Raw genomic sequence first — 21,005 nt, 5'->3', positions numbered from 1 at the left:
CACCTTCCTAACTCTGCTTCTCTAGGAACTGAAGTTAGGATCAATTCTGGAGATACTGGGATGTCAAACAATCACAGGAACAAAATCGGTCAGAAACATTTTTTGGCATCCTCATATGCAGCTTTACTGCTATAAGTAAAAAGAATAGCCTTCTGTAGAGTAGCTGTATTTCACTTCTTACCTCTGTGAAAGTTTAGAAGTGTTACCACCAAAGAAAGCAAGGAATCATGATGATTTTTTCTAGTCAATGAGGTGGTTATATCAATTGCAAGGCAAGTGAGAAATCTGGACACGTGTGTTCATGTATTGCCATCTGTGCAGGATATTGATAATTATACTTGGATGTTAAGAATGAAGATACAAATGATTATGTTTGGGTGCTACAATGACACCTGACTCTCAGTCTTACTTGACTTCTGTAGAGTTGTAGTAATGGCTGCATTTTCTGAAGGAATCAGACCCAAATAATTCAGTCACGTTGTTGATTTCACATCAGTAGGTAACTAAGCACTACCATGCAGCTCTCTGTCCTCCAATGGAGGACAGAGACAGGGGTTGAAAATATGATGAAAAAGTACGATGAAAAGAGACTAATAAAATATGATGAAAAAAGCTAATGGGTTGAGATAAGGACAGGGAGATCACTCACCAAGTACCATCACAGGCAAAAACAGACTTGACTTGTGAAAGATTGAGTATATCATCACTTAATAACAGAGTAGAGCAGTAAGAACTAAAAGTGAAATAAAAGCACCTTCCTCCACCCCTCTCCTTCTTCCCTGGCTCAACTTCACTATTCGTTCTTCTACCTCTTCCTCCCAGGTGGTGCAGGAGAATGGGGAATGGGGATTGTAGTCAGGCTGAAAGAATACTTTGTCAGATGCTGAACCGTCAAGGTGCCTCTCTTCCCAGGCTCCAATGTGGGGTCCCTCCCATGGGATGCCATCCTTCCCAAACTGATCCTGCATGGGCTTCCCACAGACAGCAGCTCTTCAAGAACTGCTCCAATATGGATCCATACTACAGGGTCCATCATTCAGGAGCAAACTGCTCCAACACAGGTCCCCCACAGGTGGCAGCTCCCATGAGATCACCTGCTCCTATGTTGGCTCTCACTGGGCCACAGCCTCCTTCAGACCAGATCCATCTGCTCCACCGTGAGTTCCTTCATGAGCTGCAGTATGGAGATCTGCTCTGCCACGCACTGAAACAGGTTGCCCACAGAAGCCGTGGATGCCTAGCCCCTGAAGTTGTTCAAGGTCAGGTTGAATGGGTCTCTGGGCAGCCTGATCCAGTGGGTGGCATCCCTGCCCATGGCAGGGAGGGGTTGAAACTAGATGATCTTTAAGGTCCTTTAAAAAAGAAAAAGGTCCCTTAAAAAATAAAGTTATGTGCCCATCTCATTATTTTAAATTGATATTCTGTTTTACTTCCCATGCTTCCATTTTGTACTGGACAGTAGGAAATCCTATATGATATTGTGCACTCACAGCATCAGGTTTTCAAAAGAATTTCATCTTAACGAAGAAGGGTCCAATTTTAAAAAGTGCTTAAATCCAAGTCTCCCTTTAGGACAAAATGTCAGGCTGCTTTAGGAAAACTGGCCACCAGTGTGTAAACATGAGTGTTCCTGAAAATTTCCATTTATAATGCCAAAACAAAAAAATGGAGAATAAAAAGGATATATTGCCGTCATTTTAAAATGGTTAGATGTGCGTGTCTTTGCTTTGTGTAAAATAAATTCTGACTTGAGAAAACAGAATTTTTTGGTGTCCTTCAGCAATTTAACAATACAACTAAATTGCCTTGAGATTTTTTTAAAACGTTGGTTCTTTTGCTGTCTCCCTTCAACTCTCTCTCTCTCTTGTTTGTGTGTTTGTATTTGGTTGCACTGCTGTTTGCTGCTTTGGCTGCTTTTGCTGTGTAAATTCAGGTGAAGACCTGGAGAGAAATGATGGATCTACAGCAAAACCCTACTTCATGTCAGCTAGCCTTCACCGAATTCTAGGGAAGAAGGAACTGAGCCCTAAGAAGGCAGTAGGATAACATACAGTAAACCTCAACATCAAAACAGTATCAATTTTAATCAAAATGTGTATAAAAGGCACAAGTAAAAACAGTACATGATGCTTCTGGTTAATGGGTGATTCTTTTTTCCTTTTGCTTACATCTAAAAAAAATCAGCAACATTGGTAATGTTTAACTAATTTAAACACTTAAGCTTGTGAAACAAGGCCACGTTTTAGTTTATAGAGTGCCTATGAAAAGGAAAATGTAAATTTGAAGCTTTTCTAAGTCTATAATAATGTTTTAATAACTTTTGTAACACAAGTTGCTGCCTTAGATGACAGCAGTTTTGATAAGATTTCTTTTTATAAGTGTATATTTGTAAAAGATATTCAGGCAATTTTTTGAAAGCACTACAATGTAACCTAATTAGCCATAAAGAGATAGTTTGAGATTCTCTGGTTAACCAGGAGATGCTACTAAATTTGTAAATATGGTGCTATGATTGTATTTTTTTTGTACATGCTGGTTTTCAGCTATTTAAACTGTGATTATACATGCATTAATGATTCCCTACACTGAAATATGTAGTAATATTTTAATCATATCCACGACTATTTTAAGAAATGATAGTATTATGTAGTCCCACAGAAGGAAATTGGAGAAGACTACAGTTGGTACTGGTTTAAGTGAAGTTTTCTATGAGTAGTGCTTAAAAGATGATCTAATTGAGAAATGGTCCTTTAGCGCTTAAAAAAAAGTGAATTGTGGTTCACAGAAAAGGGGTTTCATCTGGTCCCAGATGCTGAATGTATCATTTCTAGCTAACGTGTAAGAGGGAGGTGCTTGTACTATCCCCTATCTTTAATCAAACTCTGATTATGTTCTACATTATGTAGACACTGAGCTGCACTGAAAGGAAAACCAAATTCAGACTTTTTTTTTCCTTGAAGGAAAGTCTTAGCTCTATATGTACACAAGGAACTTCATTGCGTTTGCCTAGCTGGCAAAGGCTTCTTAGCAGACATTGCAATGACCATGTGGATTCTAAGAGGCAAGTGTGCTCTTTCTGCACACTTTTCTCTAAGCTTTCGGTGGCTCACTTGGTAAGATGTGAAGATAAGACATTGAACTTGAGTCTTACATGATTCAGGATTAATTAGCTACCAAAAGATGCTCCAAAAGATTAAGTGCTCCAAAAGATTATTGGTTATTAGAACAAAATCTTTTCAAAAAAATCACATTAACATTCTATTCAGGTCTATGAACCTCCCTTTAGTAGAACTATCAGAGGTTAGTAACATCTTTGTTCATAGAAAAAGTCTTACACTCTCTCAGAGTACTTTTCAACTTTGTTACTGCCGTGAGCTGAGCTGGAAATGTTTTAACTTAATCTCGTAACTACCCAAGGAAACAACTATATTCAGGTGTGCTCCTAGTTTTCATGGATTCCCCAGTACTGAATAAGGTATTCCATAACAATCCACTTTCCAGGACTGTCATGTGGCATACTTCTCCTAAATTTATGACAGGAATTCAGCTGCTGGAAATAGTTTTCTAGCCCAAGGAGTCCTTTGGTGTCATAAAGAGAAAGGCAAATTCTTTTCCAGATGATTTGAATTCAAATTTCTGGGGAAATTTATCAACAATACACATTCCAAAATGATTTTGCTCCCTGACTTACGGCTCCGACTGTCCTTCATGCAACAGATTTGGGGTTAAATTAATGCACAAATGATTACCACCCATCTTCTTGAAGTCATGGGCATGATAGGATCTTGAAATCCTGTGAATGGAGGCAAAAGTGACAGGATGCTTTTATGCATTCCCTTATCCAGCTGCCACTGTAGCGCTTTCCCCTGAAGCAGAAATGAGTGTTTCATTTTTGGACTTAAATAATGTAAACTAAAGACTTACAGTTTCAAACATAGCTAATGACTGTGGGAACCTTCAGTTTTTGAGAACCCCACTTGAGATACCATAAACTTACAGAAAGGGCTGAGAAACATAGCTTCTGAAAATTGACTGGTGGTTTTCACTGACATTATCGTTCCTTTCTCATCACATGTGTGGCAATGAATATACAACCCCCCATCGTTCTAATCTTGTCTGAGAATTAAGTCAATAACTTTATGAGGCATGTGTCACCAGTCCATGATTAGATAACCTGCTGGTCTGTGATTATGGTCCATGCACTAACTATTATCATTTTTGAACTACCATGTAATTAGTTTGCAGCTGAAGCAGCTGCATTAAGTAATCTATATTTCTCTACTGGACTCCAATGTCTTACTGGGATCTCAGCTGAAAAAGTGTATTTCTGAATGCAGTATGCTTTTTTTATCATATGAATGTAACCATAGAGTTTATTAGGAATAAACCATAACAGAAATAGTGTACAGTTATTTAATTAGAAGACTTTTGTAACAAACCTATGCATTTACTAAAGGAATTTCTAAAAGTGAAAGTTTTAAATTGCATTATTATTTATATACAGTAAATATATGTGTGTGTATAAACTGCTCCACTCACTATTTTGTGAAAATTAATTATTTAGAATGTAAATGATCATCATTTATGAGAAGAAAATTTAAAAGCCATTTTCTTAATGATATAGTTAAGAGAACTGTGAAAATACAAAGCAATACCATGGAAATTTTGTAATCAATAAACTGAGTAAATAAATCATAATGATTCAATAGTAAAATTGGCTTTTTAAAATAAAATGCTATTAATGAATTAAGTAGAAAATAATGCAAGTATTTACTTGGAAAAAAAAAAGTTTTAAGATTAGGTTGTAATAATGGTTCCTAACGAATCCTGTGGGACAGTGTCTGAAGACTTCCACCATGGGTACTAGTAGACTAGTAGCCATGTTTTTGGATTTGGACATTTACCTTTTTAGTATAAAATTTAGAATTCCATTCTTCACTTTAAAGTGGAACATGTGGCTACATACAACACAGTAAAGTATGTTATATATTCTTTGATCCTCGGCCCATGGAAGTCAGTGATAAAATTTCTACAAGGCACGGGCCAGCCCTTTATAGTGAGGCTGGTTATTATTCTGTGTGTACAGTCCAGTAAGTGGCAAAATTTAAGGAACTGATAGCCTGGATCTCATGGTCCTGTGGTTTGCAAGGGCCTCAGCAGGTGGTGGTGGGGCTTCTAAGGTCCTGCCCAGCTACTGACTGGGTGATTCTCCTCCTAGGGAAAGAGTTACAAAGACAGGATGGCTCTGCAGAAAGACCATTTTACATGAATAAAACTTTTTTGAGGGTCTTGAACAAGCAGAATGTAGAAACCAAGAGACAGGAGAAAATACCCACTGTCATATCCATGCAATCATGTTTGCTTTAGTTATGGTTTGATTCACTGTGTCTCCTTGTGACACATTAAAGGATGGCTTTTATTTGCATGTATTATACCAAAGTTTTAATGTCAAGCCTTCAAATTTTGTAAAAAACAAAAACAAAAATGAAACAAAAAAAAAAAGCAAAGAAAAAAATAAAATGGAATTATTTTTCATACTGAGGTTTTTTTCCAAGTATTATTCAGCAGTTGATTATTGTGAATTGGGTGTTATAAGGATGCTGCACACTCTTTCAAACATTACTATTTAAAAGTATGAACTATTTTGTTATTGCGTGTTCTGTAGTAGAGCAGTAAACTGATTTGGCAGACACAATATCAAACTTATTTTGGGACAGTCAATAAGTAGTCTAAAGATCAGTTATCACAGAAGTGACTACAAGGAACAGACTGTCTTCTGTAATGTAGAATGTCTCCCTTTGACCAATTGCAGGTCTCTCAGCCTGGACAACTGTGTCCTCTTTGACAAAGTGCCTTAACTGGCTATTATTTTACCTGGCATATATTTTTAAGTCTATTCACATCACATAAACTACACAACAGAAAAGGCTAGCTGGAAAACATGATGCTCTCTTTATTTGAATTTAACTGATAAAAAATTTAATTGCAGAAAAAAAATGTGAGGCATATTTAACCTGCATAATGCAGCATACACAATTTTCCTGTTGTTGTCATCAGATCATGGAAGTATACTGTGTGGTCCAGGAGAAAGCATATGACAGTTGTGGTGTTGCAGATAATTAAATAGAAACAATATAAGACTGTTCCAGTTTTAGTAGTAGATTTTTTATACCTTTAATTTATGGTACAATGAACTTCTGGGTATGGCCTATTCTGCTTTCAGTTACAATGATCTTACTCATTGTACTTGTGTAACTGTGGGGAGAACTGGGCTATTGCTACTTAGAAGAATAAAAAAAGCTAGCAAATACTAGCCTACTGTAATACTATTTGTGTGTTCCCAAGCATAAAATTCATTCTCCATTTTAAGAATGATAATTTGTTGTTCTGGAAATGTTTTATAAATTATTCTAATTTTTTTTAACTTTTTATACAGGCAATTTTTGAGGTAATAAGTAATTTGTACTGCGGTGTAATCAAATAAGAAATATAAATGTTTCTTCATGTGTATGATTACTACTACTACTACTATTAAAATTGTTTGTTACAGAAAGTCCACAAACATTTGTCCCACATAAGGAGTTGTAAAAAATCACAAAAAGTCTAAGGTTTAAGAAATGGAAGGGAGGTTACTGTCTGTTTCACTAATTAATGTGATTGTTAAGGTTATATTATTATCTTGCCAAAACCAAATTAACATGAGCACATGACAGTTTGAGCTCTAAAACCTATTTGCTTCTGCTATGCAGAAATAGGAACGTATTGTTTAAATACCTTTGGTAACTAAAGCGTTTAATATTTAATTTTGTTGTTACTCACTGTTTTACAGCTCTTGGGGATTGTTCTAATAAAGATTTAGATACAAAGCAGAGTACGCCTGTTTTATGAGAAGCGCTGTGCAAGGCAGGGCACTGGTCCCGCTTCAGCCGCCAGCAGGGTATCGCCAGCCCGCGGAGCAGCGGCGGGAGAGCCCGGCCCGGCCCGGCCCGGCCCGGAGCGGAGGGGACGCCCCGGGCTGCGCTGCGAGCGCGCCGCGTGCAGCCGGCGGGGGGCGGCCACAAGCGACCGCCGAAGTGGAGGCACCGCGGGGAGCGGCCTCGGGGCGCTGGGCAGGCTCGGCGCTGCGGTGACTGCCGCTGAGAGTGGGAGTCGCGTCCTGGGACGTGGGGAGGCCACACTCCGCCGCGCCTTGACGCGCGGAAATTCTTAATGCTGTTTGTAAAGGCTTGGGGATCGTTTGTTCTGTTTATGATTTACATTTTTTTGAACCGCAGAAGAATAATACATGACTTTTTAGCTGTACTTGTTTTGAAATCTTGTTTTACCAGACAAGACATAGTTTAAATCAGCCAAATTCATACCTTGTAATTTGATAGAACTCTTTTTGGGGAGGGTTTAGCAGACTCACCAAAAGCCATGTTTTTCTTCTGTCCTTGTGTGAAGTCCACAAAACTTTTATCATGTGCAGCAGATTGACTGAGCCCCTTAGCTTTCACAGGAAATACTGCCATAGGTGTTGAAATCACAGCTGTAACTGTAGCAAGCCAGAAGTGCTAGTCTCACCAGTGGCCTGGTGCCACAAATAGGCGAAAAGGGGCAGTGTCTCTGCCTGCAGTACATTTTTCTGTCTGACGGGGAAAAAATGAAATAAATGAAATGAAATGAAATGAAAATTAAATTAAATTAAAAAATTAAAATTAAAAATAAAATAAAATAAAATAAAAAAAATAAAATGTAATAGCATTTCAGAGATGAGGATGGATTTCAGCAGAGGCAGCACAGCAGCACTGGAGCAGTTATTTGGAGCTAGGATGAAAGCAGAACTTGAGCTCAAGGTTAATAATTAAGGTATGGATGGTAAGTCATTCCATATGTGTGGAGTCTTTTCTGAGGACACTTCTGGCCTTGAGCTATCAGTGCAATGAAATTGCAAGATAAAGTTTTTGAATTAGCACAAAAAAAGATACGATGCTTACAGTTACGGACAACTGGGCATGGCTGTCATCTCATGCAGAGTGGCAACTGCTGTGGTAGGAGACAGCTAGAGATGCCTCAGTGGAGAAAGCATGGCTATCTGTTTGGGATTCAGTGACTGAATGGCAAATAGATATGTTCAGCAGACTCATGGGGTACACAAGAAGCTTTTATTTCAGAGTTGCAGCATGTCATTTAAGGCTAAATGATCAATGTATTAGGCTCACACCAGAGGATACTACTGCTTAGAGAAAGTCAAACACTGTCACTTTTGCTGGGGAAGTTGGTGGGTTTGTGTTGTGCAGTCAGCAATCTCGCTGGTCAATGGCCACAGCAGGAGACCAGTGCTTCTTGTACAGTACAGCTTGCAGCAGCACTGCAATGCTTTGCTGTGCAGGAGTCTCAAGTTTTCTGTGCCTCAGGAAGTGGATGTCTACCAGTGACAGCTGCTGGAAAAGTAAAATTTAAGTGGTGACAAGGCAAAAAGCATACAGAGAGGCAAATGGCTCAGCCCTGCAGGTTTGGATGTGGTCAAGTTCAGTCCCAACTAGGGACTGAAAGGGTGGAAAGGCCTTGCAGAGAGATCTGGACAGATTGGGGAACTGGGCGATCACTAATCGCATGAAGTTTAACAAGAGAAGTGCCAGGACCTGCTCCTGGGAAGGGGCAACCCTGACTATACATACAGACTGGGTGACAAGATGCTGGAGAGCAGCTCCACAGAGAGCGATCTGGGGGTTTTGGTTGACAGCAAGTTGAATATGCGCCAGCAGTGTGCCCTGGCAGCCAGGAGGGCCAACTGTATCCTGGGGTGCATCAAGCATGGCATTGCTAGTCAGTCAAGGGAAGTGATTGTCCCACTCTGCTCTGTGCTGGTGTGGCCTCACCTCAAGTACTGTGTGCAGTTCTGGGCACCACAGTACAAAAAGGACGTGAAACTGTTGAAGAATGTCCAGAGAAGGGCAACAAAGATGGTGAAGGGCCTGGAGGGGAAGATGTACGAGGAGTGGCTGAGGTCACTTGGCCTGTTCAGCCTGGAGAAGAGGCTACTGAGGGGAGACCTCATCAAGGTCTACAGCTTCCTCACAAGGGGGAGTGGAGGGACAGGTGCTGATCTATTCTCTTCAGTCACCAGTGATAGGACCCAAGGGAATGGTGTCAAGCTGAGGCAGGGGAGGTTCAGGCTGGAAATCAGGAAGAGGCTCTTCACTGAGAAGGTTTTCGCACACTGGAACGGCCTCCCCAGGGATGTAGTCAAGGCACCAAGCCTGTTGGAGTTTAAGAAGCGTTTGGACTGTGCTCTTAGTCATATGGTCTGAATTTTTATGTAGACCTGTGTGGTGCCAGGAATTGGACTCGATGATCCTTGTGGGTCCCTTCCAATTTGGGATATTCTATGATTCTATATATATACATAATAGAACTGTAAAAACCATCTTCAAAAGGATACTAGTGTTTCCTGAACATGATTCAGCAACTGGGCTGACAAAGGCCACGTAATAACGAAGGAGGAGCAAGCCCTGCAGAGAAGAGTGACCTCCCCATTGCTTGGAAGAGCTAAAAGACACTTTTGCTTTACAGTAAATCTTCATGAAAGCATGCTTATTATTTTTTTATTAACATTTTGATCAGATGCAAATATAGCAAATATATATATATATATATATATATATATATATTCCATGCTTTTTGTACTGTAAAGCTTCAAGCTCACTTCTGACCATAGTGATAAATAACAACAACATCAATAATAGTAAAGCACTGTATATGCTCAAGTACAACATCATCTTTTGGGTTCAGGTAATCATGTATAGTCATGCAGAATCTATCATAGTGAACTTGCTGAAAGATACGTTTGTAATATAAATGATATTGTAAGGGGATTTTGGAGAATAGAGGACCTTTACTATGTGTCTCATATGTACGTAGCTATTTTAATTAAATCTGGATTTTTTGTGTTTTTTTTTTTTTAAACTACCTCAATATCTCCTTTTAACACACATGGTCTGTTGGAACTGACTATATATATGTTGTCCTTCAGAAAATGTCAGGCTTACTAACAAAATTGCCTTCTTGCCTCCCTTAAAATGTGTTTTCAGATTGATGTGTTTTATATCTCACATGATTTTCTTACCATCCATATCACATTTAAATCTACCACTGGCTGCAGGCCATAGAAACTTTAGGCCACATCCAGATGAATTCAAAACGTAGCCTTATTTTCTCTATTGGAACCAGAATTCTGATTGCAACTCTTTCCCAGGGATCCTACATCTCTTTCAAGGTTTGTTCTTTCTAGTTTCTGTTACCGGAGGGGAGACTCATACCATGCAAGCCTCCCTTGCAGGCATGGGGTGCAGTCTGATAACCCATGCTGCCACTTGATGGGATGCAGCATGGCTGCTTGGTTTTGGTTGATATGTCTGCCCTCACCCCTGGCAGGAGGGAGAAGGGAGGAGACTTGTCACTGCCCTCTCTGGCACTATGCATCCTAATTGTGCTGCAGTTACACTGGACAGAGTAGTGGTGCTGACTGACTGAAATTTCTGCTGAAGGAAGTTACACCATAACTGATCTGTTATAGTGAAACAGACCCTAGTCATAAATATAGGATCAAAATGTTTCTGCTTTTGACTTGGCCAGTGTGTGATGTGTACCACCTGTGATGTCTTTGCAGTTTGACTTTGCAGATGAACATTACTGTTAGTGCGTTTTTATTCTAAGACCTGGCATGTTGCTCTGCAAATCCACACAGCTGCAGATGGCTTGGAGAGAGAAAGGAAGGGGCTGTTTTATACAGTGCTTCATAATGCAGTTTCTGGTTGCCATCATTTTCAACACATCTGACCAACTCAATTTCCTGTCTTGAATAAACTTTCATTTCATTACGTCCCAAGTTCTTATTTCTCTTGGTTTGGCTATGCTCTGCGGGTGATCTATTTTAATTTTGCAGTCTGAAAGAGCCCAAGTTTGCTATTTGGAAAAGAATCTAAGTAGTCTCAGAAGAAGGTTGTGCATTTAATTTGCTTCAAATGATAATTTTAAAAGATATTTTTGTTTGTTTTTATTTCACTTCTTCCTTTTAAATTTCATGCAGTATCATTTTCTTACAGAAATACTAAGTACTTGAATAGTACATACTGGTATGATTAAGCTCATGAGTGTTATGTTTTGTGAGAATATTAACAATGATCCAAAACAGTTTAATTTTATAATATAATCCTCAACTGTAGTGATTCTGGAGCTTTAAAAAAAAAAGGTGTTACCTTTGTGAGTTTTATATTACTGGTTCTTTTTGTCCAGAGGTGGCAATTCTTTCTGAACTGAAGTAATGACAAGAAACTGGTAACTGCATGTTTGCAGCCATTGTACGGAGTAGGTCTTAGCATTTTAGTCCACTACAAAGAAGCCTGTGCAGATTCCTGCAGACACACTGAAGATAAAAATGAATATTGAAAGGTAAGGTTTCTACAGATTTGACTATGTGTAACATACAGCCAAAATTATTATTTTTTATTTAAGATGGTATTTTGGGAGAGTGGAATGAACTTTCCAGTAAAATATAAATAAGAGGAATTAGCCCCGTGAAATAAGTAAATTCCTGTTGGAAACCTCACTGAGTATGTTGTCCAATGGAAACAAAGTCAGTAAGTGGAGAGTAGTGTTGTGCTAGAACTGTGCATATTCATGACATGCAAAAAAGCTAGATTGGCTCCTCATGACTCTATTTAAAAGTGCCTCCGTTTTCACATTGCACTACTCAGCTTTCACAGACCTTTCTCCCATGGAAGTGAACTGTGGGGTGGAATCTGTCTCTGACTCCCTTAGCTTACCTTTGTAGAACCTACTCTGCAAGTAGCTCTGTTACAAGATGATGTAATTTAATCTTAGTTTTAAGATGGAACATCTGCTTTTGTCTTACCCTGAATTTTTATAGGTACTGTCTATGCTGTGGTTTCAGTGTGTGTGTTCCTTCCTCAGTGTGCATTCTGCATGAGAGAGGCTGCAAACGCTTCTCAATATAGTTTTGAGAACTGTTAATGGAATGATTGCAATAACAAATTGTTAGTGGTCAATGGTAAATTAAAGTTCGGTGGCTGAGTTACTGTAAAGAGGATGAATCTTCAGTCATTGCAGTGGCTGCAGTGCTAAAGCTAGGACTGGGGAGACTCACCAACAAGAGTAGAGAGAGAAAAAAAAAAAAAAAACTGTCAGGAAAGGGATACCTTGCAGCTTCTTGGTCTTCTGTTTTTGGAATCACTCAGCTCTCACATACCATTTAACATGTGAGTTCAAAATCTGTGTGGTCCACTAACTATGAACGCTCACATCTTGGCTGGTTCTGCTTAGCATCACATAACATGTATTTCCAATCAGAGTTTATTTAAATAAAATGTTATTTTTGTTTATTATCACATGAAATTAGGGCTAATTTAATGTCACCCATAAGAAGTTCTTACTCAAAAACTTAAAAAAAAAAATGGAAAAGCATGTGGCTGACAAAGTACTATTTATTTGCTTATAACTGCTTATTGTATTACATTTTAAGTGTCTGTGTACGTAATATAGGAATGCTAGCATTTCTGCTTACTATTTCTGAAATTATTAAAAAAGGTGGCTGTTAGTTTTTCCTACATTCAACAAATTGCAGTTTACATCCTATTTAAATAATATTTTTATGTTTAGTTTTCTTGGATAACTTGCTGACTGACAGTCAAAAAATAAAATCACACATTTCCTTGTGTGACTTTTTAATGAAGTAGCTGTCTATCAAATGCAATGGCTTAATTTTCAAATTTAAAAATGTGACTTTTTTATACTCTGGCGTACTCTTACTTGTTCTAGGTTTATCATATTTTGTTTATAGGAGGTTTGGAGCAAAAGACAGATTTTTTCCCATGAGATCAACGTGGTAGAAAATATTGGTGCATTGTGTGATGTCAGCTGTTATAAGATACCATTCTTGGGGGTAGAAGGGATTGTTCCCATTGAGATGTGGGAGAGCTTTTTTTTTAAAAAAAAACAACAACAACAACAACAACAAACACACAAGCAAGACAGCACTGTCCAAAACAGATCTGATACATAGTAATGTACACACCCAACAGGGAAATGCTCCTTATGAGATGTGTGGGGAAGAAACCCAGGGAGAGTTGCGTAGAGAGGAATGTGTTGTTTGCAGGCAGGAAAAGAAGTTGTGAGATCTTGAGGTCTTTTCCCAGGACTACTGTTGCATTGCTGTATGTTTACTTGTGTAGATGAAAAATAAACAAACAAAAATTAGGGGTTGTAGAAGGGAAAAGATGAGCTCTAGAAGTGAGAAAACTAACCAAAAGAAAGGCTGAGAGAGCTGGGGCTGTTCAGCCTGGAGAAGGCTCCATGGTGACCTCTTTGTAACTTTTTATAAGACCCCTTCAAGTACCAAAAAAGACAGAGAACAACGTTTTATTCAATCAGATGATGACAGGACAAGGGGGAATGGGTTTAAATTAAAAGAGGGGAGATTTAGATTAGATGTTAGGAGGAAATTCTCCCTTAAAAGGTGGTGAGGCACTGGCACAGGTTGCCCAGAGAAGCTGTGGATGCCTCATCCCTGGAGGTGTTCAAGACCAAGCTGGATGAGGCCCTGATCAACCTGATCTAGTGGGTGGCATCCCTGCCCTTGGCAGGGGGATTGAAACTGGGTGATCTTTAAGTCCCTTCTGACCCAAACCACTCTATGATTTTTTCCCCCTGTCCTGCTGAGGAGGGGGAGTGAGAGAGTTGCGTGGTGGGTACCTGATGATCAGCCAAGCTTAGCCCACCACAAACCCTTGTGTGTGGTTAACACCACACTCCATACTCCCTGGAATTTATATGGCTGAGCTAGACTCCCAGATAGCTGAATGCATACATGATCTCCTTTATGCAGCGATGGGGAAAAGTGTGTTATATTTCTGGATGTTGTGCTTACACATAGAGACATATCTGAAAGAGGCTATAAATTATATTGACAGTATTGCAGCAGCTTATAAACAATTGAACTTCTAAGTCTGAGCTCAGAAAAAAGAGTTACTTCCTTTGTTATGAATACACTGTCAGGTACCTTGGACATTTATTTTCTGCAACAAATCTCTTAAGCAGCATGAGAGAACTAAGTAATGTTAGGCAGTATAGCAGTATATTCAATGCTTTAGTCAAATAGAAAAGATGTCACGTATCTTATAAATTTCCTTGCTGAACTGGCCAAATACATACTTAGAAAAAAAAAAGTCCAAATTAAGAGAAAAGATGTCTGCACAGGTCTAAGAAACAACAAAATAATGTGAAACCAACTGAATGTTAGTGGTACCTATCAACACAAATTTTTAAAGTATATTTCAATATATAAATATTAATATATTTATTATAAAAATAATATATTATTTATTATTGTTGCTATATATTATTATATATTATAAAATATAAATATTATAAATAAAATATTACATAAAATATATTAAGTGTATTTTAATAAAGTATAAGGCTTTTTTTGCCTTGTACTTAATTGTGCCTGTGTACTTCTGGCAGAAGAGGGATAAATTATTTCCTCTTAGATATACTAAGGCATTGGCTATGGAACAAAACCACTAAATAACACCTTCATCCAGGAAAGCTTGCATTTTTAGCTCTTAAAAAGCTGGGATTTGTATATGCTATAAATACCTTATATTCTAGGTAATAACTCTGCTCCACTATAAGGACTGGATGCTGTGGCACAGCAATGCAACACAAAATTAGCTGCCTTTCAGCTTTTCTATTACTTAGGAAACTCTAACATCTATCCACGTTTTATCCAAGATGATCTGTTCTATAGTAGTAGAGTGATAAGTCTCTCATAGCTGCTGGATGATGGCAGGACGGCTCAGTGAGCACCAGTTCTTGGGAAGTCTTCCATGTGACTGCAACCTCAATGTTTCAGCTTACTTCATGAAAGCAAATTAATGGCATTCCAGGAACAAGTTATTCAGGATATGTTTGTCATAATCATTGAATATAGTGAAAACATGAGTGAGCTAAAGTTATTGGAAAAAGCCAAATCAACTACTGAAAAATCTTTTTGCAAGAGAGCAGTCTGGAGGCTACAGATAAAGAATATCATTCTGCATTATTGCTGGGTCTGATCCATGTCAAGAGAAGAGTCACTGGTACTAGACTAGTGGTTACAATGCAGCCCAGTCTGGTTGCACCAAGATTCCCGCATCTAAAAATATCAAAACACATTGTATATTCTTGGTCAAAGCAGTCTCCTCTGTTGCTAGTTGTTCAGAAGACATAGGGAGAAACGATTAGAATTGCTTTGCTTGCCTTACAAGGTGGTGGGTTTTTTTTTGTTTGTTTGTTTTTCTAATTGAAGTGCAGAGCTTGAAACTAATTGAAAATAGAAATTGAAAATAAATGTTTGGGTGATAACACTCTTCCAGAAACTGAGAGCACCATACCACTTTCTACACCTACAAATAAGCAGGGATTTAATTCTGCTAGTCTTGTATCTGAAAACATAAGTCAAACCAAACACACATTAGCAAGATGATGTGATCTGTAACTGTAGGTAGATAAAGTAAAGCTTTCTAAAACCATAGGATACAATACATAGCACGTCTCTTTTATTGATGCTGTATTTGGATTACTTGGAAAATAAATCTTGCACTATTATGACTGTTGAATGCAGCTTATAAAAGCAACATTAGTGGATAGACAAACCTACTAACCTACTAGCATTGTGCAAATGCAAATGCTGGACTGGTGCAGAGTTTATTTTGTCACGTGACACATGAAATATTCAGTTCTTAGCTTAACCTGTATTCTATGCAAGGTTTCACATACTGTAGCCAATACTATTTCAAACAGAAGATGGATAGCTTTCAGACAAACAAAACAGAAAAATCACAACTCGTACTTCAATGTTTTAAATACCTTTTCATATGCCTAGTGATTTTCAGTTATGTCTCTTTATTGTTGATCCAACTTTGTGAGATGCAAATCTCTTGGAGAGTCTGTCAAATGTAAGTAATGCAGAAGTTTCTGCACTCAGAATGAGAAAAGTAGAAAAGGCAGGGGTTAGGAGGGGAAGGTAATCTCCATTCAAAGCAAACTAAGCATGCAAGGCTTATAGAACATTGCTACTATGATCAACCACATTATAGTTTGTCAATAGAAACTTTGGCTGAAACCGTGTATGGTCAGGGATGAGGAAATACAATCATTTCAGCAACTTCTTTGGGAATACTTACTTTCTTCCTCTTAAAGTTTTGCTGGAAAAGGATCCACTTGTAACAGGTAAGTTTGGTGTAACCCCTGAAGGTTTTACACATTGAAAAATCTCCTCTACTGACAGATTTGCCCCCCCCCCCCCCCCGCCTTTTCCCTGGAATTGCTTTCATAAAAGATCACATTTAAAGCCATTTGATTCTGTGTGTTTAAGATTGTCTAAATCAGGACCAAGCGTGGAATACAAAAATCACCATTCCTAAGTAGAGTTGGAAAGATTAAGTGTTGATGATGAGCCAGCTGGGGATAACATTGGACAGCAGGATAGAGAGTGAATGCATATGAAAATTAAGAACTATTTTTCTCTTGGAGAATATTTGTGATGTGCAATTTATTTAAAATAGAGGGAAGGAAACATTTTATAGGGGTCATTTTAGCATATGTGGAAGAACTAAGAATGACTCATTAAGTCTTTAACTTAAGCTTATACAGCATATCAGCCTATAATAATGCTTTTCCCCACAAGAGTAAAAGCAGCTATCATACATTTGTATTGCAGTTATTACTACCAGACTTGTTGAAAAAAAATCTGTAAACGATTTTAAAGTAACAGGTGGTCTTATAACAAACGTACACCTCCAGAGTTTGAGATTATGCTGTTCTAAGTGACATAATCCTAAACATACCTGCTTTTTCAAATGTAAAGGGCTGAAGAAAGCACAATCTAACTACCTACAGTATTCCTGTTTCTTTTAGCCTCCAGAAATGGAGAGCATGTTCTGGGCTCGGTATTTCCTAATTGGGAGAGCATTAGTTACAACCTAAGTTGTAACTGAGAAAGCGTCCTCTTATAACTTAAAGGAAGAACTATTCTGCTTGAAGCAAGAATAGCTACATAAGGCAACAGAAGATTGTAACCAGCCTGATGGATCTTGGGGGGAGCAGTGGATATCGTCTTCCTAGACTTTGGTAAGGCTTTTGACACTATCCACAAGATTTCTGTAGAGAAGCTGTTGAAGTATGGCCTGGATGAGCTGACAGCGAGGTGGATCAAAAACTCAAAAACTGGCTGAATGACTAAACTGTGAAGGTAGTGGTCAGTGGTGCAAAATCCAGTTGGAGGCCAGTAACAAGTCAAGTACCCCTGGTGTCAATACTAGGTCAGTCCTGTTTAACATATTAGTGATCTGGATGATGGGGTAGTGCGCACCATCAGTAAGTTTGCAGAAAACATGAAACTAGGGGAAATGGCTGACTCACCAGAGGGTTGTGCTGCCATCCATAGATACCTTGACATGCTGGAGAGGTGGGCTGACAAGAATCTCATGAAATTCTACAAGAAGTGAAAAGTTCTGCATCTGTGGAGGAACAACCCCAGCACCAGGACATGCTGGTAGCACCCAGCTGGAAAGCAGTTTGGCAGAAATGAACCTGGGAGGCCTGGTGGACACCAAGTTGAACATGAGCCAATTGCATGCCCTTACTGTTAAGAAGGCTAACAGTGTTCTCGGTTGCATTAGACAAAGTATTGCCAGCAGGTCAAGAGAGATGATCCTGCCACTCTTTTGGCATTGGTGAACCCATACCTGGAGTACTGTGTCCAGTTCTGGGTTCCCCAGAGTTTCCTCCTCGGCTCCTTGGAAATCTTCAAAAGCTAGCTGGAAGAGGTATGGGCAGCTTGCTGAGGATCTTTGCTTAAACAAGGAGGTTGAAACAGATGGACCCAGAGGTGCCTCCAACCTCAGCTGTTCTGTGATTCTGATTCCATGAAGGTCACGCTTTAAAACTGATGTTAGAATTGCATTCTATTACCATGTACTGAAGCCAGTTAAAAGCACACTATTGCAATGGATACCCCAAACAGTACCTTGCTCTTTGATGTTCAACTTGAGAACATGTGAAAGACAGTTAAAAAACCTGATCATTATGTTTTGACTAACTATTCACTGATTTTTTTTTTTTTTTAAAGGAAACAGGAGAGTTAAAAAAAATGTATAGCCATATATTTCAGTGTATATCAAGAAATTGAAAGCAGTTGAGTGTTTCCGGTTTTAATGTTGTACTTTGTCTGTCCATAGATGTCACTATTCTGGAGAATCATCCAGACAGCTATGGATTTTAGAAACCAACCAAACCAGTGTTTTTTCTCCTCTGTTGAAATTAATGATAAATTATTTTAATTTTCCTAATAAGCAAAGATTAAGGTGCTGCTAGTTCTCAAGTCTTTGTATGACAAATCCAGTTGCTTTTTTGTTTTCTTAAATTCTAGAATGAACTGGGGTTAAAAGGTAACTAGCAACAACAACAATACGCAGAATTAAATTCTCATGTTAAATTTTTGAACTTGTAAGATATTTCTGGTGCAGGTGCACAGATTATTCCCAAGTAGTTGTCCAGGAAGTTCATATGAAGCAGCTGGATATTTAGAGTTTAAGTGTACACTACTGTAATAAGAGCTGTGGTTGAAAATCAGCAGTGTGGAATAACACAACCCCTTGTGCTAAGGCAGCAGGCCACATGCTTGCTCTGCACCAGCCTACAGTGCAACTAGAAGCATTTCTAGGTTGTTACTCAGCACCACTACTGTAGCAAAGAATGGAAAAGATCACCTCAACTGTTACAGCAGGTTACATATGCGCTTATATAAAAGACAGAATGAACAGCTTTCATTTGAATTAAGGACAGAATCAAGTTTATCTGTCAGACTGTTCTGATGTTTGAGTCAGTAGTAAGACTAAATATGACGCAAGTTAAAAAAAACAGACAAGGAAAAGGGAGACAAAAGTACAGATGCCTACAAAGTATTTCTGGAAAACACAACAATGTTATCCTTCAAACATCCATTTGACTATCCACACTTATAAAATCACTGTGTGTCCCCTAAGAAGCAATGGATTGCAAGATAAAAAACACAAGGGGTCAAAAAGGCATACCACAAATCCAGAATTGAACCGTGAAATGTCATAGACAGTGGAGAACATACAGGAGTCATCAGTAACTTCAGAAAGGACAATTATTGATAAGTGACAACTATTCATAAGTTACCCAAACATACAGAAAATGAATAAATAAAGGTAGAAGTGTAAGAAGATCAATTTGCCTAGACTTTAAGCAACTCTTCAACATAGAAAGAATACAGAAAAATAGGTGATGGTTACGATAATGCAAATACATAGAACATACATATGGGAGAAAAAAAGCACTAGCAAATGTCATCAAGGGTAAAGAAAACAGTATTGTGTACTTTTATTAATAAAGCAAGAGTAAAGCCGATGCTGACTGGTTGCTCTGAGTTAAAACTCTTGTCAGTGAATACTGGAAGGCCATGCTAGACCTTCTGCTGCATCAGCTTTGACCAAAAAAAGATAGTCCATGAACAAGTTAGGGCCAATGCCAACAAAAACAAGCTCTCTTGAAGTTTCACTCTAAATGTTTTTGGGTAGACTGGACCTGCTGCACTTTGTCCTGTGACTGTAGAGCTAGACAGAAACCTTTACAAATTACTAGCTCATTGTTAAGAGACACTCAGTGCTTAGATCTTAGGAAATAGGCAGAAGAAAGCCAGGGAATTCAACAACGCAGTTTAATTTCAATCTAATTATTTTATTTGAGAATTTTAAAATCTTAACCAGACTGACAGAAACAAGAATACAAACAGCAAGACTATCAAGTTGGCCCAGAGTCCTTTTGACAAGGGTAACAGCTGTGTGGGTGGTCAAGATGCTGTACATGTCATATTCTGACATAAGCAAGATATGGAAATAACCTAGGATAGAAAAGTTTGAAAGTAAGTAGCTGCAAGCGACTCAGATGATACATTCTCCTATTTAAAAAATGGAATTACAGAAGAATCAGGCTCTAGTCAGTATTTTAGTTAACTACACAGATGACAGTGTAAAGAGATTCTTAGTGAATTTTCTGACAACACAAGACAAGCAATACAGGGGAATGCAGAACCATGATTCAGAATGATTGACAATTTGGAGAAATAGTAAGAAAGAAGTGGGGTGAAATTCAGTACAGCAAAATATAAGCTGCTTACCTAGGCTGCAATAATCTATGGAGAATTGTAAACAGGAGACAAAATAACAGCTGGTCACAAATAGAATGTGGTGCTATTAGAAGAAAAGCAGTCATCATCCTGGAACACATAGCAATGAGCAACCTACATGCCCTAATCTTCCTGCTGAGCATCATTAAGGACTTTGCTAAAACTGAGTTGCGCTTCAAGAAGATGGACAAAAACAGCACAGAAACAATTAGACAACTCACAAATAAAACTTAGTGCAAAAAACTCAATGAATCAGACTTGTTTGGTAGAGAAAAAGTATTATTTTTATTTATTTTAAGTGCCAGATTTCCTGAGGGTTCTGTAAAAATTTCTACCACTGGAGACATTTAAGAACAGTTTAGACAAACATCTCTATTAGCAGTATCTAGGAGGAATTTGCTCATTGGAGTGAAAAGTAGACTAGAAAATACCCAAAAACTTCTCAGATTTGTTTGCATTATAAACACAAACCCATACTTCCACTGAGTAGATGGAGTTTCAAAGGATTTATATCCCAGTATTTAATTTAAATACTAAGTTTGAAATATCTCTGAAGGATCTTGGAGATTCTAGAGCAATAGATACTTCTGTACCTTGCAAACTGAACTACTACTAGATTCTAATAGCAGACATCCTTTACAGATTTTCTGAAACTTGTACTGCAAAGATTTTTTCATCTATATTTTCCCCTCTTCCTACAACAGGCTGAATAGAATGAATTTTAAGCTGTATTTTGCAGAGCAGTTACAGT

At 38.3% G+C, this 21,005-nt stretch overlaps 1 protein-coding gene across 1 annotated transcript in view; it reads left to right on the top strand.

Moving 5' to 3' along the window:
• SLC44A5 (solute carrier family 44 member 5) overlaps positions 1–5,520 on the top strand; it is an 88,424-nt gene extending 82,904 nt beyond the window's left edge. Inside the window, exon 22 of the mRNA XM_040565638.1 lies at positions 1,934–5,520. Coding sequence (XP_040421572.1) covers positions 1,934–2,046 — 113 coding nt within the window. The 3' untranslated portion in view covers positions 2,047–5,520. The remainder of the gene's footprint in view (positions 1–1,933) is intronic.
• Positions 5,521–21,005: the final 15,485 nt, after the last annotated feature.

Source organism: Cygnus olor, chromosome 8 (genome assembly GCF_009769625.2).
Source record: "Cygnus olor isolate bCygOlo1 chromosome 8, bCygOlo1.pri.v2, whole genome shotgun sequence".
Lineage (NCBI taxonomy): Eukaryota > Metazoa > Chordata > Aves > Anseriformes > Anatidae > Cygnus > Cygnus olor.
The sequence above is the reverse complement of the archived record's forward strand: the minus strand, read 5'-3'. Positions and strand labels throughout refer to the sequence as shown.